Consider the following 15,793-nt stretch of genomic DNA (forward strand, 5'->3'; position numbering starts at 1 on the left):
GAAGATCACTGCTTGACAGGCACCTATTGGATCATGCCTGTATCACAAAGAGCAACATCCGCCCACATCATTTTGTGCTTAATTTGCCACCCCCTCCCTTTCCTGGGCATGCTGTCATATTCCTTATATTCTCAGACCCATTGATTCATCTAGACCCAGTATGTCTACACCAGGGGGCAGCAAACTTTTTCAGCAGGGGGCTGGTCCACTGTCCCTCAGACCTTGCGGGGGGGGGGGACAGACTATATTTTGGGGGGGAAATAATGAATGAATTCCTATGCCCCACAAATAACCCAGAGATGCATTTTAAATAAAAGCACACATTCTACTCATGTAAAAACACACTGATTCCTGGACTGTCCGCGGGTCGGATTTAGAAGGTGATTGGGCCGGATCCGGCCCCCAGGCCTTAGTTTGCCTACCCATGGTCTGCTCTACACTAACTGCAGTAGCTTTTCAGGAAGAAGGCTTTACTCAGTCAGGCCAGGAGTTGGGACTGTCTGTGCGCAACAGCACAAAAGGATGGCTGAACGATGACTGGTGCAAACATAGGAAATTGCCTTATGCCCGCTGTCAGGCATTGCCCATGTCGCCCCATCTTGGCTACTTTAACCACCAGCAGATCTCCAGGATCTCAAGCAGCAGTGGGTCTCTCCCAAGAGTTACTGCCTAACCCTTTTGGCTGAAGACAACAGCGTCTGACTCCAAGGCTGTCTGCATGCCAAGCATATGCTATTATACCACCAAGCTATTACCACCCGCTCCTTTTTCCAGCCCACGTGCAGGAGGAAGCCTTCATCCATGTCTGTGTTGTGAGCTCTTAATATGCTTTACACTTAAGGCTGTAGTGCCATGCATTTCTTTAAAGAAACAATAGCACTATTTCTTGTAATGGATGGGGGCAGGGAGAGCATGGATTTGGAATAATATATATATATATACACACTCCCTGGAAAAGACCCTGATGTTGGGAAAGATGGAGGGCACAAGGAGAAGGGGACAACAGAGGACGAGATGGTTGGACAGTCTTCTCGAAGCTACCAGCATGAGTTTGACCAAACTGCGGGAGGCAGTGGAAGACAGGAGTGCCTGGCGTGCTCTGGTCCATGGGGTCGCGAAGAGCTGGACACGACTAAACGACTAAACAACAACAACATATATGTGTGTGTGTGTGTGTGTGTGTGTGTGTGTGTGTATAATGTAGGTAGCATCACTGGCATTCATGCATTTTATTCCTGTGCTCAGGTGGCATTCAACCTTAAAGGATAATTTTAAGAAAGGCTCAGAAAATGGCAGAGCGCGAGTGTGTACAATTGGCCCCTGTTTTTATGCGCCCAATCTGCCAGACGCTAAGTGCTGTGGCAGAGCCACTAATGGGGCTTGCACACCCACGGAACCTCATTTCTCACGGCCGTCGTGACACTGTCGGATGGAATTATTGATTCCCCCACCCCTTGTATAAAAATACTGTAGCAGAAGGATGGAGAACATGCACTCTCCCTGTCACAGAGGGGAGGACCTTTGAATCGATTAGGCTGCAATACTAAATGTTCACCTGCGAGTAAGCCCTAACAAATTTGACAGGACTTCTTGAGTAGTCATGGTTAGGACTTGTGCTGTTAATAGTTGGAAACGCTGTCAAATTTTGCCCAAAAAAGGTGAAATATCCCAAGCAAATTTGGATGGTCCTGCTCGGCCAAGATGCCAAAAAAAGTGAAACATCCAAAGAAAATTTGGATAGTCCTGCTCCGCCAAGATTACTGAATAATTTTGAGGGAGGAAAGGCAGAAAGAGTCTCACTCTGCTCACTTTCCAGGGCAGAGGGGCATAGCTATCAACTTTTCCCTTTTCTTGCGAGGAATCCTGTTCGGAATAAGGGAATTTCCCTTTAAAAAAGTGAAACGTTGACAGCTATGGAGAGGGATGAAATATCGCCTGCATTTGTAACCAGGAGGTGCAAAGAATTTGAAGGTTTTTCAGGGAAGTGGCACTAAGTTTTCTTCTCAAGCGGGAATTTCTCTGGAGGGTTTCAGCCATGGATTTCTCTCTCTCTCTCTCTCTCTCTCTGTGTGTGTGTGTGTGTGTGTGTGTGTGTGTGTGTGTGTTAATTTTGAAAACGAAATAGAACAAAAACCGCAGTTTGGGAACGAGATTGGGAAGAAGGCGCCTGTCCTTTGTAGAGAAGGAGCGCAAGGTACTCACTGACACGTGATGCAATGCCAGAAATCCATCCGCCGCCGGCGGGAAAGAGCCAATAAAGCGGTGAGTTTGGCGCGCGAGAGCTTCCCAAGGATGCGGCCGCCGGCGAGGCAAGGTCCCGAAGTAGCGGCGGAGGGCGCCTGTTGCAGTGACTGACAGACGCACAGACAGCCTCCTCAGCTGCTTCCCCCTCTCATTCGTCCACCCGTCTGTCTGTCCCCAACTGACGGGGGCTCCTCCGGCGCGCCTCACTTCTCGCCTCACTTGAAGCTCAGCGCCCGAGGGAGACGCACGCACGCCTGGAGAGCGCGCCTGGGGCCATGGACAGCTCCTGGGAAGAGCGCGGGAACCTCACGGTCCCCTCAGGCAGCGGGAGCGAGAGCCCCGTCCCCAGCCCGGCTGCGTCGTGGGCGCCCACGGCCGGCTTGGCGCCCCGGGAAGACAGCGGCTCTGCGTCTTTCTGGAACACCCCTTTGAACCAGGCTCTGAGCGTCTTCGTGGCGCTGGCTCTCTTCGTGGCCATGCTGGGCTTGGGCTGCACGGTGGAGCTGAGCCAGCTGGGCGCGCAGCTGAGGCGGCCCCTGGGCTTGCTGCTGGCGCTGCTGTGCCAGTTCGGGCTCATGCCCTTGGTGGCTTTCCTGATGGCGCTGGTCTTCGCCCTCGACGAGGTGGCAGCCGTCACCGTCCTGCTGTGCGGGTGCTGCCCCGGGGGAAACCTCTCCAACATCATGTCGCTCCTGGTCAACGGGGACATGAACCTCAGGTACCCGAAGGGGAAGGGAAGGGAGGGCGAAGCTGGAGGCTGGGTGGGGGTCCGCTGGGCAAGAAGAGCCAAACGGGCTAGTAACAATACTACTGCTAATACTACTACTACTACTACTAATAATAATAATTTATTATTTATACCCTGCCCTCCCCAAGACCAGGCTCAGGGCGGCTAACAACCAATAATAAAACCAAGTTGATTAAAATACAATAATAACAACAACAACAACAACAATGCTGCTGCTGCTACTACTACTACTAATACAAATAAATAAATACATACATACAGAAATCTTATTATTTATACCCCACCCATCTCTGGGGCAGCGAACGCCCCACCTAGGGAAAAGGGTGACAGCGAGACTGAGGGCGTTTCTCCTGCAGGAGGAAGAGGGGAGGAGAGAGATTGTGGGTGCTTCTGTCTGAAATCAGTTATTTTCCCTTTAACACACTGTCTAAAGTTGCATTGTTTCCTGGCAGAGCTCCAACGCCATTCACATTGGGACGGCGAGTAGACATTCAACAGGTGTAGCGCCCTCCTCTCCCCCCCCCCCAATGGAAGCCAAATCCACCCGTAAAATATCTTATCCGTCACAGCACCTGCTCAAGGCACGGAGGTCCTGCGAGGAAAAGGAGCGGAGAGATGAAATGTAAAACTCCCGAGCAAACGTCAGATGAGTTGTTATGTATGCCCTGTTCCCAGAGGGTGGGGCAAAGAGGGAAGTGCCACTGAGCAAGTGCAGAGTGCCTGCACTGGAGTTATCTGTCTTTCCTAATGGAAGTTTCACCCGTCGCTGCATCTCCAGCCTGATAAAAGATGCACCTGTTGAATGTCTGCCTGTTACACACCCGTGAAAAGTGCAGGGGCTCTGCCAGGAATCACCCACAGACCTGTGCATTTGGGCTTGGGGAACAACTTTCCCTGCAGGCTTTAATCCCCACCAGCTGTTTCTATGAATTAAGAATTAATTTTTGGGGGGGAGGCAAGACAGGGCTATGGGGTACAGCCAGACAATGTGGGCAGCCTTCTCCTTTTGCACAGTACATCTTTTTGTAAGCCGCTAAGCTCTTGCTTCTCTCCCTGCTTTCCGAGACCCTCTAGTTTCACTTGCAAGCCGGCACAAAGAGGAGAGAGAGCTGTGCTGCCAGTGTGCGCTGTGAACCTTGATAGCCAGACACGCCCTGCAGGCAGCAGTGCTGGAAAACAGCGTTTGGGGTGTGCGTGGGGAGGAAGTTTTTAACGATGGGGAGGGAGGGGAGAAAAGTGTGGACTGTGGGGAAGAGAGATAATGTGTTTAAGTAAAGCCTGCACTGGACAGATGAGAGACAGCCGCATATCATGCCATGGCGAGAACAGTGCATTGGGAAGGGTGCCTTTCTCTTTCAAAAGTACCAGCTTCTGCTTCTGCAACACACACACAAAGTGTAAAAGGCAGAAATCACCCATATAAAATTAGCAGCCGAGCAGGAGGTTCCCACTGACAATATGAGGTTGGAAAGACCAAAGGGAAGAGGCTTCTGCAATAAAATGTGCCGTCTGAGCAGCCCGTGGAAAGTGAATGGGGCGGTGGAAGGAACTTCAGTACATCACGTACCTTTCCCTCTGGGAACTCTGTTTTTTCTCGTCTCTGGCAGTATAATCATGACCACGTCATCTACGTTGCTTGCTCTGGTCTTGATGCCTCTTTGCCTGTGGATCTACAGCCGAGCCTGGATCAACACCCCGTTAGTGCGCCTGTTGCCCCTGGGCGCCGTCACCATGACCTTATGCAGCACTCTGCTCCCCATCGGCATTGGGGTCTTCATCCGATACAGGTTCACCAGGGTGGCAGACATCCTGCTGAAGGTAAGCCAGGCCCCAGATGCCCACCTTTACAGGGGACACAGGGAGGAGCCTTAATACAGGCACTGACTACAGTTCCATCTAGCTAGAACCAAGAGCAGTGGTGTAGAGTGTCGAACTATAGGGCCATGGAGACCTGGGTTCAAATCCCCAATTAGCCCCAAAGCTCGCTTGGTGACTGCCTCTCAGCCTACTCTTTCTCACAAGGATGTTGGGATAAAAAAAATTTAGGAGGAATATACCACTTTCAGCTCCTTGGAGCTAAAGTGGTATATATGAATGTAAGAATGCAATTTTAACAAAGAAATTAAAGTGTTGCTCCAGTGAGGCAGTGGGAGAGCATATATGTCCTGAAGGCACAGGACCCCTTTGCATTATTTGCCGAGTGCCATGTTTGCTTTCTAAGTGAAGAACTACTCTAGCAGGGCTGCCGGTATCTGAGGTCTTGCAGAGTTGTCAAAGAAGGCAACGCTACGCTAGAGGGACCAACAGTGTAAACTGCAACCAATGATCCCCCGTCCAGTATTGTGAGATGAAATCCGGCCTTGAGAGCATTTTTTTTGTTTTGTTACAGAATTTACACAGAAGGAATTCACACACAGTAGTCCTCCTACGACATTGCCATATGCATAGTAGTAAACCCTATTTCTAAATTTCAGCTGCTTGCAGTTTTCTTTCTGGGAAAATAGAAGTGGCTTGTGACATAAAATGTGTGTTTTTTTGCCATTGTGGTGCATTTTTCTTTTTTCTTTTTTTGGGGGGGGGCCCAGTATAAAAAGGGTGGGGTAAAATAAATACCCCATAGCATTTTCCAATAACACACATGGTTTTCTCAGGGGGCATTTTACCACCCCAAGATACACTGGAATTTGATTTGGAGTAGCAAAAGGTACCACTTCAGTAAAAATAAATAAATAAATTGGTAGCAGATGAAGGCCACACTAGTAATTTGCAATTTATCATGAATATTTATTTATTTTTAATTATTTAAGAATCACATACAACCATTGCTCTCTCGGTGATTTAACAACAGATTAAAATATAGAATAACATACATCATAAAAACAGTAGAGTATTAAACGTGATTAGATAAAATTGGCTTTCTAGAAATGTTTACTTAAATAAAAATGTTCTTATGGCACATAGGAGTCACACAATGCCATCATCTGCCTCACCTTCACTGAATGTTCCATATTGCAGGGGTTACTGAGCTGGGTACAAATATATTTGATTTCTGAGGTACAAGGTACTTCTGAAAACTCAGCTCCTTATGATAATAATAATAATTTATTATTTATACCCCGCCCATCTGGCTGAGTTTCCCCAGCCACTCTGGGCGGCTCCCAATCAAGTGTTAAAAACAGTACAGCATTAAATATTAAAAACTTCCCTGATATCAGTGAGCTAGTTGGCCAACTGAGAGTGAAGCACTCTGATTCCAAGTTGTTTAGGCCTTTGTACACTAGTACCAAAACCTTGAACATGGCCTGGTAGCATACAGGCAGGGAGTGCAGTTCCTGGAGCACAGGTGTTATATACTGTCAGAAAGCTACCAGGCCTGAACCATGACTGAGATGTGCTCAGATGATCAGTTTTCTCCAGCAATTCCTGCAACTGATCCACCATGACCATCCATTTTTGTTTTAAAAATGCTTTTGCATTAATTACATAGATTGCTTGTGCACCTCTGCATAATTAGAATGGGGAGGTGGTGAGAGAACCCTTAATTATTCTATACTGGGGTAAGTTTTTTTTTTTAGTATTTCTCACCCCAAAGCATGTGGTATATGAGCTTGTTAAGAGTGCCCATTAATTCTCTAGCTATGTTGCAATCTTGCTGCCTTATATTGTTATGGCATTTCAATGAACTCTACTGTATATTTTGTTTTAGTGTATCATTCATTGCTTCGGGGGGCCTTGGGCAAAAAACAAAACAAAAATCAGTATATAAATAAATTGGAATAAATAATAAATTGAAACAGAACAAGCAGTTCTACTGTTAATCCTGCTAGTTCTGTCTGTGATCACCAAATATACACCTTCTATTTATATAACAGCACCAATACACATTCTTATGCTTTGGCTAATGAAGCAGTCTTATGTGTCTTTTGTTTTAACAGATTCCGTGCTTCCCTTGATGCTTGAAATATATTTTAAATAACCTGTATGCTTACTGATATAGTAATATGTAATGAAGAGCAGTGGTCCTCCAAAATCCTACTCTATCTAATCCAATGCTTTCTTTGCTAGGTTTCATTGTGGTCCCTCCTGGTATCCCTGGTGATCCTTTTCATTCTAACCGGTACCATGTTGGGACCTGATCTGCTGGCTACTATCCCTGCTACTGTCTATGTAGTAGCTGTGCTGATGCCCTTGGCTGGCTACGGCTGTGGTTATGGCATAGCAACCTTATTTCACTTGCCACCTCACTGCAAGAGGACAGTGTCACTGGAGACCGGCTGCCAAAACGTACAGCTCTGCACCGCTATACTCAAACTGACCTTCCCTCCGGAGCTTATTGGGAGCATGTACATGTTCCCCTTGCTCTACGCTCTCTTCCAGGCTGCAGAAGCTGGTCTGTTTGTATTGGCCTATAAGGTGTATGGCAAGGATTCCTACAAACAAGAGCCTCTAGTAGGGGAAGAAGAAGAAGATACGAACATTTCCTACAAAAAACTGAAGGAAGAGGAAATGCCAGATACTTCCTATGGCACTGTGACTGCCGAAGGCCATTCCTCAGTGCTCATGGAACCGATGCAGACTGCCCTCTAGAGGAAGGGAGGACCTGAACTGGAAATCCTGTTGTGGGATAATGTAGCAAACTGTTCAGTCAAAGCGGGAGGCAGGGAGATGATGGCACAAAGCAGTTGCTGTAATCTTGATTCCCTCAGCATATATGGTTTGTAAAAATGCCAATAATTTTGTCCACGAATAGCAAGTCACCTGTGACCACCTCCTCAGCTACCACAAAGAATCAATATGAGCCATCACAATAAAGTATACTGAAATGCAAGCAAGCAGGAAGGCTGCATGCTGAAGAGAAGGGGTTTTATAAGGTAATTTTAAAGACTAGTATGAGAGGGAGGGAAGAGAAGAACAGGGGGATTAATGCTGATAGTATTTGTTCTTGTGTAACTGAATGTCACCAACAACTGCTGTTTAAAAGCTTTGTGTCTGTTTTACATTATTCAGCTTCTGTGTATGTGGAAAGGTTGAACTCATGTTGTATATTTACCACTGATTAAATTTCTTCTGAAGATACCAAGCCATTAAGAGGACTTATGAGACACTGTCTGCTTCATCTAGTTGATATCAAAGCTGTCACTCTTTTCACAGACAGAAGAGGAACAAGATCTCCCTCCCACTAAGCGGTAGACAAGAGAAACTCTCTTCCGAATGAGTGGGGGCCTTTTTAAAAACCGAATGCTCCTTGGCATTATTAACTCTTCAGAGTAGATAACTGGGAGCAAAAATCTGCAATCTGTTTTAACAAAGGAGCTGGACCCGTGATGCAGATCTATTGTAACCATTCTCTAAGATGCCAAGTAAGGGTATTTTTTAGCCCTTTAACCAGAGAAGCCAGCAACTGAATTCTGTTCCGTTTGCATGCAAAGCATACATCACTATGTGGTCTCCTATTTCTGTCGGTCATGTGGACTTGCTTGGGAATCAAAGCTAGGATTTCATTGGTTCACCAAGGTTGTAATCCCAAATATATTTACCAGAAAGTAAGTTCTACTGAATTTAGTGGGATTTACTCAATTAACTATGTTTAGTATTAGACTAAATGGGAACGTATTATGTGTATATTGTAAAATACTACCATATCATTAAAGTTTGTGGGACCACTTCAGAGGTAACCAAGGTAAAATAAATCACATGTGGGATGTGGCCTAGCAGTGAGATTAAGAAATAATATACAGTACAGTGGTACCTCGGGTTACATATGCTTCAGGTTACATACGCTTCAGGTTACAGACTCCGCTAACCCATAAATAGTATCTCGGGTTAAGAACTTTGCTTCAGGATGAGAACGGAAATCATGCTCCGGCGGCGCAGCGGCAGCAGGAGGCCCCATTAGCTAAAGTGGTGCTTCAGGTTAAGAACAGTTTCAGGTTAAGAACGGACCTCCGGAATGAATTAAGTATTTAGCCTGAGGTACCACTGTACTTGGTATACATATAGCTCAATCCAGTACAGTGGTACCTCGCAAGATGAATGCCTCGCAAGACAAAAAACTCACTAGACGAAAGGGTTTTTGGTTTTTTGAGTTGCTTCGCAAGACGATTTTCCCTATGGGCTTGCTTCGCAAGATGGAAACATCTTGCAAATTTGTTTCCTTTTTCTTAACACCGTTAATACAGTTGTGACTTGACTTCGAGGAGCAACTCATAGCACACGGTGTGGTAGCCTTTTTTGAGGTTTTTGAAGACTTTGGTGATTTTTGAAGCTTTTCCAAAACTTTTCCGACACCGTGCTTCGCAAGACGAAAAAAATCGCAAGACGACAAAACTCGCGGAACTAATTAATTTCGTCTTGCGAGGCACCACTGTACATGCCCATTCAGAAATAAACCCATTGAGTTTCAACAGTTTACTCCCAGATAAGTGAATGCAGGGTTGTAGCCCTGAATGGTTTGAACGGCACTGATTTCAAAGTACGGTAACTCTCTCATTTATGGGCAGACCTTTAGTACATTTACTGAGAAGTAAATTCTGCCGAGTTCAGTTGTTCTTACTTCCATGTAAATGGGCCTAGGATTACAGCCTAATTAAGCTTACTGTCCCCTTTCAATGCGTTTTTGTAGACCATATGGGAATTTTAACACAGGGCGTTTAATCATTTCTGCTACTTTCTATTATTATTTGTATAAGACATCAGAAAACCGGTTAACAGCCGAGTCCTCTGCATGTTTACTTGGGAGAAAACCCTACAGCGTTCGGCGGTGTTCATTCCGCAGTGAGGCTGCAATCCTGCCGACACTCATGGGAAGAACGCGCCGCTAATTCGAGGGGCCTTTTGTTGCAGAGTAAACCACCTGCTGCTGCTGCAACAACACAGCGGGCCGCGCGCGTGCATGCATGCATGCTTCCTCCAAGGAAAGCACCCGACGTTAATTGGCGCTTGCTCCGAAGTAAGCTCTCATAGGCTTGCAAAGCTCGCTCCACGAGACCCGCACAGCTGTGCCGAGTGACTCTCATTTGGGTCTCCCGGGAGAGGAGGCTCGCTTGGAGGCGGCCCGCCCAGGGGGCTATTTAAGCCTCGTCCGTGATGAGCGCAGCCCGGGGCAATGGCCGCTTTGGTGGACGACGCCATGGAGAGCTACTCGTCGTACCCTTCCTACAACCCTTACTCCTACCGCTACCCGAGAGGCAAAGGCGGGCAGGGTCCTTGGAGGCAGCGGGGCGGCTACTTCTCCGGTTATGGCGAGACGGCGGCGGTGGCGGCCGCGGCGGCCGAGTACTTCGACAACTACCAGCGGGCGCAGCTGAAAGCCATCCTGTCCCAGGTGAACCCCAACCTGACTCCCCGCCTGCGCAAGGCCAACACCAAGGAGGTGGGCGTGCAAGTCAACCCGCGCCAGGACGCCTCGGTGCAGTGCTCGCTCGGGCCGCGGCCGCTCTTCTTGCGCCGCCGCGCCGTCGAGCAGGAGCAAGGCAGCCCTGTCAGCGGCGGCTGCCGCTCCGTGCGCTTCCCCAGGACCATCGCCGTCTACTCGCCCGTGGCTCCGCGGCGCCTCACCACTTTCCTGGAGGAAGCCGAGCCGCCCGACGGCCCCGCCGCGGCCTCGACGCCGCCGCCGAAAGCCGACGAGGCGCGCGCCGGCGGGGAGAAGGCTGAGGGCCCCGCCGACCTGCAGGAGGAGCAGCGGCCGCCGCGCCCCAAGGAGAGGAAGGAGGGCTCGGGCCCAGCACCCGAGGGCGGCCTGGAACAGCCGGAGAAGCCTCGGGAGGACGGCGAGGGGGCGCCGCCCCAGCCAGAGGAGAAGCGGGGAGACGAGGCTGCGGAGAAGCCCTCGGAGGGGCCTCGAGAGGAAAGCAAGGCCCGCGTGCGCTTCCAGGTGGGTCCCTCGCCTCAGCTTCCCGCCTGTTTCTTGCTTGTTCAGGAGACTCGCTCTTCCTTATTTCCCTTGTGCGCCAGCGGAGGGTTGGGTTTTCTTTTTAATAATAATAATACTAAGGATGCTAATGTTTAAGTTAAATTTTATAAGAACTGTGATTTGGAAAACCGTTAAAAGGACATGCAATGAAATTCAACCAAGGGGAAGCGAGGAAGTCAATTAACAAAGTTAAAAAGTGTAATTTAGTAAGCCTTTTAATAAGGCTATGAGTTATGTTTGTTTTATGTGTTTGTTTATAATGTTGAGAAAACAAATATTTTTTGAATAATAATAATATAAAATAAAATAATTTTTTTTAATTAATTATACCTGCCCACCTGGTTGGGTTTCCCCAGCCATTCTGGGCGGCTCCCAGCAGAACACTAAAAACACCATAAAACATCAAATATAAAAACTTCCCTAAACAGGGTTGCTTTATTTTATTTTATTTTATTTTATTTTTTTGCTGCGCTTCAGTGAAAGTCTCAGGGTGGCAGTCAAGAATACGGTGAAAACACGTTTATTTATTCCTTGAATTTTTATACCGCCCTATAACCGCAGGCCTATGTGCAGAACAATAAACCAAAGCAGGAAGGCATAAAAATGGACAAAGGAAGACATAAAAAAGGACATAAAAATTCAGCTGAGTGGATGAAACTTAACCAGCCCCTTCTGCCCTATGGTGTCTGGGGCTCCTGTGAGAGTCCTTATTTGTGGGGTGGTAGTTAGTCTGCTTAGGCCAGGCTTGGCCAAATTGTGTAGCGGGAACAAGCCTTACTTTCCTGAATGAAGAATAGAGCTATCCTTCCGCTCTTGTAAGTGAAAACTTGAGTTTTAGAGAGCCTAAGGGCCCAACAACAGGTTGTGCATTTTTGTACATAACTCTTCTTGGACATGTTTGCTTAAAACCAGAAGCAGCCTCTGGGGGGCTTTAAAGTCTGGGCAAAAGTTTACACTGTAGGAGCCAACGCCAAAGGGCCTTTCTCTCCCCCCCCCATAAAATAAAATATTTGAGGGTGTCAGCCCCCCCCCCCAGGTTGATGGGCATGGCCATTCAAATGGTATCATGTGATTGAATATATGGGTTGGGGTTTATCTGCCTCCCCAATATTTTATTCAAGTTGCCCCCCTCCCCCGTGTGGCAGGATGAAATTAACCATTTCCCTCTCCCAAGCTGGGACTTGTTGTGGGGGGCGGGGAGTTACCTGCAGGTGCCTTCAGGTTAAACAGAATGCACAAGGCTGTATGCTATACATCAATTTTAGTCTTGTAAGACTTGTACAAGTTTGGCACCTGCACTGTCCGTTTTGGCATGAGGCTGATTGTGATGTGCTTCATTGGGCAAAGGCAAGCTGTCCTAGGCTCTTCATGCAGGCATAACGAGAATCCTTGGGTATCTGATTCAGAAGAGCAGAGGAATTACCTGCCTATGGCAAAGGGAGCAAAGTTGAATATTGGCGTAGAGTAGACCCAGTGGTGTTGGTTTTGTAGGAGCTTTTTGTACTTTGTGGGTTGTTGGCTTGGGCCAGTGGTGGGGAACCTGTGACTCTCCAGATGTTGCTGAGCACAGGTAATGCTGGCTGCGACTGGTGGGAGATCAAAACATCTGGAGGGCCACATGGTACCCACCCCTGACTTTTTACAGTTGCTCATGTGCAAGGAGGAGCACAGAAATGCAGTTAATTGAAAGAATCCCTTCATAGTTCTTTGTGGCTGGGCTCTGAGCCTCATGCATTATTGTGTATGGAGAAACTAGACTAGCCGGGAGACATAGGATTGTGGGGAGACCCAAAAGTTCCATTTAGTACACTCTCCCTGCTTCTGCATACCAAGCTGCATCCCCACTACTCCTCTGGTGTGGATTGGCCCACCACATCCTGAGAACATGTGGATGGAATGGAGAGCAGAAATGACTGGTTTGTTTTCCCCTTTGCAGAAACTTGTTTCAAGCTGTGACACCCTGTCTTCCTGTGGTGAGCAATCAAAGTGGCTGGCAGTAGTTTATCAAGACAATTCCAAAAAGCCTAAAATGCAGCCTGTGCAATCAAAATGGCAGAAGACACGTGTACCAAAAAGCAGTGTCCAAGAAGCTCACTGAACGCAAGTCTTTGCTTGTGTTCCAGTGGGTGGAAATGGAGCCAAATATCTCTGGGAAGGCTATTCCAGTTTCTGGGCACTGTAGGAATAAAAATGGGGGTGAGAGGGCCTGCCTGCTTGCTATTTCTTAGGGTGGGGAAGTTGGAGCAGGCCTTAGGCAGTTTTATGTGAAATAAGCTGGTCTTTAAGATACTCTTATAAACAAATGAAACAACAAATAAATTGGTTTCCAACTTAAATTGTATAAAATTGGAGTAATGTGACTTGATCTACTGCCTTTAGTCAGAATCCTGGTAGCTGTAGTTTGAACAACCTGAAGATGATTTCAGAAGCTCCAGACAGGCTCATTAGAAGTGTATTACAGTACGTAACCTAGAGGTGATTAGGGTATGGAAGACGCAGACCAGGTCTGGCTGAGTTAATGAATAGGAAGCTCAGTTCATAGAACTACCTACATTGCTATGGGGCACTGACACTCTTCACCTCCTAGTGAAATAATAGTGTTGCTTTATTTAAGAGTGTGAAGAAAATATTGCAGGGAGAAGATCGGCCAGTTCTTACCCTCAATATAGAAGGTATTGAAGAGAGACGAAACTCTCTGGACTTAGACTGAAAGTGTTGCTTAAGCTGGAGATTAGTTGGTTACTGTTCTTCAAGGCAGTGTTAGAAACTCATAATCTAGGTGCCAAATGGCTCCTTAAACCAGGGTTAGTCACCAAACCGAAATGTCTAGTTGCCATTTTTGGGCCAGAAAGCTGAAAAATGGTATTTTTCAATACAACTTTTTGGTTCCTGAAATTCATTCCGATTGTGCAGATAAAATACAATGTAATGGATAGAATTCTAGAGGATGGGTTATGAAAAGTCATGATCCAGTGATCCCCAGGCATGCACCTATGGGTGGTGGAGACGTGATACTCCCTCCTGGTACCTGGGCATCTTCACTTGGTCACAAGTGGCCGATAGCTGGGTGCAAAATGTGCCTGGTGAATTTTGAACACTGCCTCAAGCAATTAGAATAAGATCCATTATTTGATTATTGATGTATACAGTGGTGCCTTGCAAGACGAACGCCTCGCAAAACGAAAAACTCGCAAGACGAAAGAGTTTTCCGTTTTTGAGTCGTTCCGCAAGACAAATTTCCCTATGGGCTTGCTTCGCAAGAAGAAAGGCCATAGGGAAATCTCGGGGGACCTCTTTTAAAATGCTGGCGGTCGGGAGCAAAGACTTTCTCCCATCGCCGGCCTTCAGAAGAGGTCCTGGACCTCTTCTGAAGGCCGGCGGGGGGCAAAAGTCTTTGCTCCCCCCCGCCTGCCTTCCCGGGACAGTGGAGACTTCTCCGCTGTCCCGGGCGATCTTAAAATGTTGGCGGGCGGCAGCGAAGCCTTCGCTGCCGACCCCCAGCATTTTAAAATCGCCCCGGGACAGCGGAGGCTTCGCTGCCGCCCGCCAGCATTTTAAAATCGCCCCGGGACAGTGGGGGCTTTTAAAATGCTGGCGGGCGGCAGCAAAGCCCTCCTGTCCCCGGAGCTTGCGGGGCGGGAAGTGGGGAGAAGGGCTTTTCTTCCCACCGCCAGCCTTCAGAACAGCCTTCTGAAGGCTGGTGGTGGGAAGAAAAGCCCTTGTCCCCCCCCCCCAGCCTTCAGAAGAGGTCGGGGGACAGACTGTCCCCGGACCTGGTCTGAAGGCGGTTTCCATAGGAACGCATTGATTGATTTTCAGTGCATTCCTATGGGAAACCGTGCTTCGCAAGACAAAAAACTCGCAAGAAGAAAAAACTTGCGGAACGAATTAATTTCGTCTTGCGAGGCACCACTGTAGTTAAGTTTCTACCTTCTGTCTTCAACACATTGTGTTTTATTTTATTGCTGTGGCTAGTGGTTGGTGCAAATAAAGATTATTCTGATTCTTGAAGCTTGTGAGGGAAGCTGCTGCCAGTTGCTCTTAAGGCGCACAAGGTCAGGGCTTGCAACAGGCTGCTCAACTTGAGATGTCAGTTCCCTTACTTTTTGGTTTATGCTCTCTAGTTCCTAGAGCAGAAGTATGGCTATTACCACTGCAAGGACTGCAACATCCGCTGGGAGAGTGCCTATGTATGGTGTGTGCAGGGCACAAACAAGGTGAGTATTGTCACTAGAGCAGTGGAGGGTGGTGGTCTTGTCCTTTGGTAAGGACTTGCCTTCATGCTTTTCTCCTTCTCCCCACCCACCCTCAGGTTTATTTTAGGCAGTTCTGCCGAACTTGCCAGAAATCCTACAATCCCTACCGTGTGGAGGATATCACCTGCCAAGTAAGCAACTCTTAGGAGGCCATTGAAGGCAAAATACTTTCCAAACATACTGTTTTCAGGCATTAGATATCTCTCTGTCTGTGTCTCTTCTACTGCTTGTATTTGGATAGCCATAGTGCAGTATAGAATACTTGTGCCCCTGTGAAAAACAGGTGTGCTTATATAGAATCAGGATGCAGCATCTTGCTCAGTTGGCCCTTGCCGACCCCCTATCAGATTTTTAGATGTGCACTTAGTCATGAAGAGCATGAAAACCCTCTAAACTCACTAGAACAGCATTTATAGTTTAATGTGTACATTCTGCACAGCACATGCACATTCTGTACTTGAGTATGTAGATTTAATTGGTTCTCTTTCCTGTGCAAGATCAGTTCTCACTAGTGGTGATACCTGAATTTAATGATAATTTAATTACCCTTTAACTTTGATTACATCCGGATGGCTAATAGGAAGGATAAGTAAATTGGAAGGATGGGGGAAATTGTTCATTGAAAATGCT

General features: G+C 47.4%; 2 protein-coding genes across 5 annotated transcripts in view; both read left to right on the top strand.

Annotated features, from left to right (window-relative positions):
- Window positions 1-2,220: 2,220 nt before the first annotated feature.
- On the top strand, window positions 2,221-8,080 carry SLC10A4 (solute carrier family 10 member 4). The gene is made up of 3 exons (XM_083460065.1): window positions 2,221-2,962; window positions 4,600-4,810; window positions 7,058-8,080. The coding sequence occupies exons 1-3, from the start codon at window positions 2,520-2,522 to the stop codon at window positions 7,577-7,579; spliced, it is 1,176 nt and encodes a 391-aa protein (XP_083316191.1). The 5' UTR covers window positions 2,221-2,519; the 3' UTR covers window positions 7,580-8,080.
- A 1,382-nt stretch (window positions 8,081-9,462) lies between these two features.
- The window catches only part of ZAR1 (zygote arrest 1), a 35,356-nt gene continuing 29,025 nt past the window's right edge, over window positions 9,463-15,793 (top strand). Inside the window, exons 1-3 of one of the 4 annotated variants that reach the window (XM_083460083.1) lie at window positions 9,463-10,868; window positions 15,032-15,124; window positions 15,220-15,294. In XM_083460083.1, the coding sequence (XP_083316209.1) occupies window positions 10,098-10,868; window positions 15,032-15,124; window positions 15,220-15,294 (939 nt within the window). In that variant the 5' untranslated portion in view covers window positions 9,463-10,097. The remainder of the gene's footprint in view (window positions 10,869-15,031; window positions 15,125-15,219; window positions 15,295-15,793) is intronic. The other 3 variants (XM_083460084.1, XM_083460085.1, XM_083460082.1) reach the window with 3 other exon arrangements.

This window comes from Podarcis liolepis (genome assembly GCF_965112155.1).
Source record: "Podarcis liolepis genome assembly, chromosome: 9".
Classification (NCBI taxonomy): Eukaryota; Metazoa; Chordata; class Lepidosauria; order Squamata; family Lacertidae; genus Podarcis; species Podarcis liolepis.

Bases quoted from the DNA above. Each gene is read 5' to 3' on its own strand.
- SLC10A4 (XM_083460065.1), top strand. From the start codon at position 2,520: ATGGACAGCTCCTGGGAAGAGCGCGGGAACCTCACGGTCCCCTCAGGC. The intron at 2,963-4,599 runs GTACCCGAAGGG...CGTCTCTGGCAG, and splicing joins AACGGGGACATGAACCTCAG to TATAATCATGACCACGTCAT. The intron at 4,811-7,057 runs GTAAGCCAGGCC...TTTCTTTGCTAG, and splicing joins TGGCAGACATCCTGCTGAAG to GTTTCATTGTGGTCCCTCCT.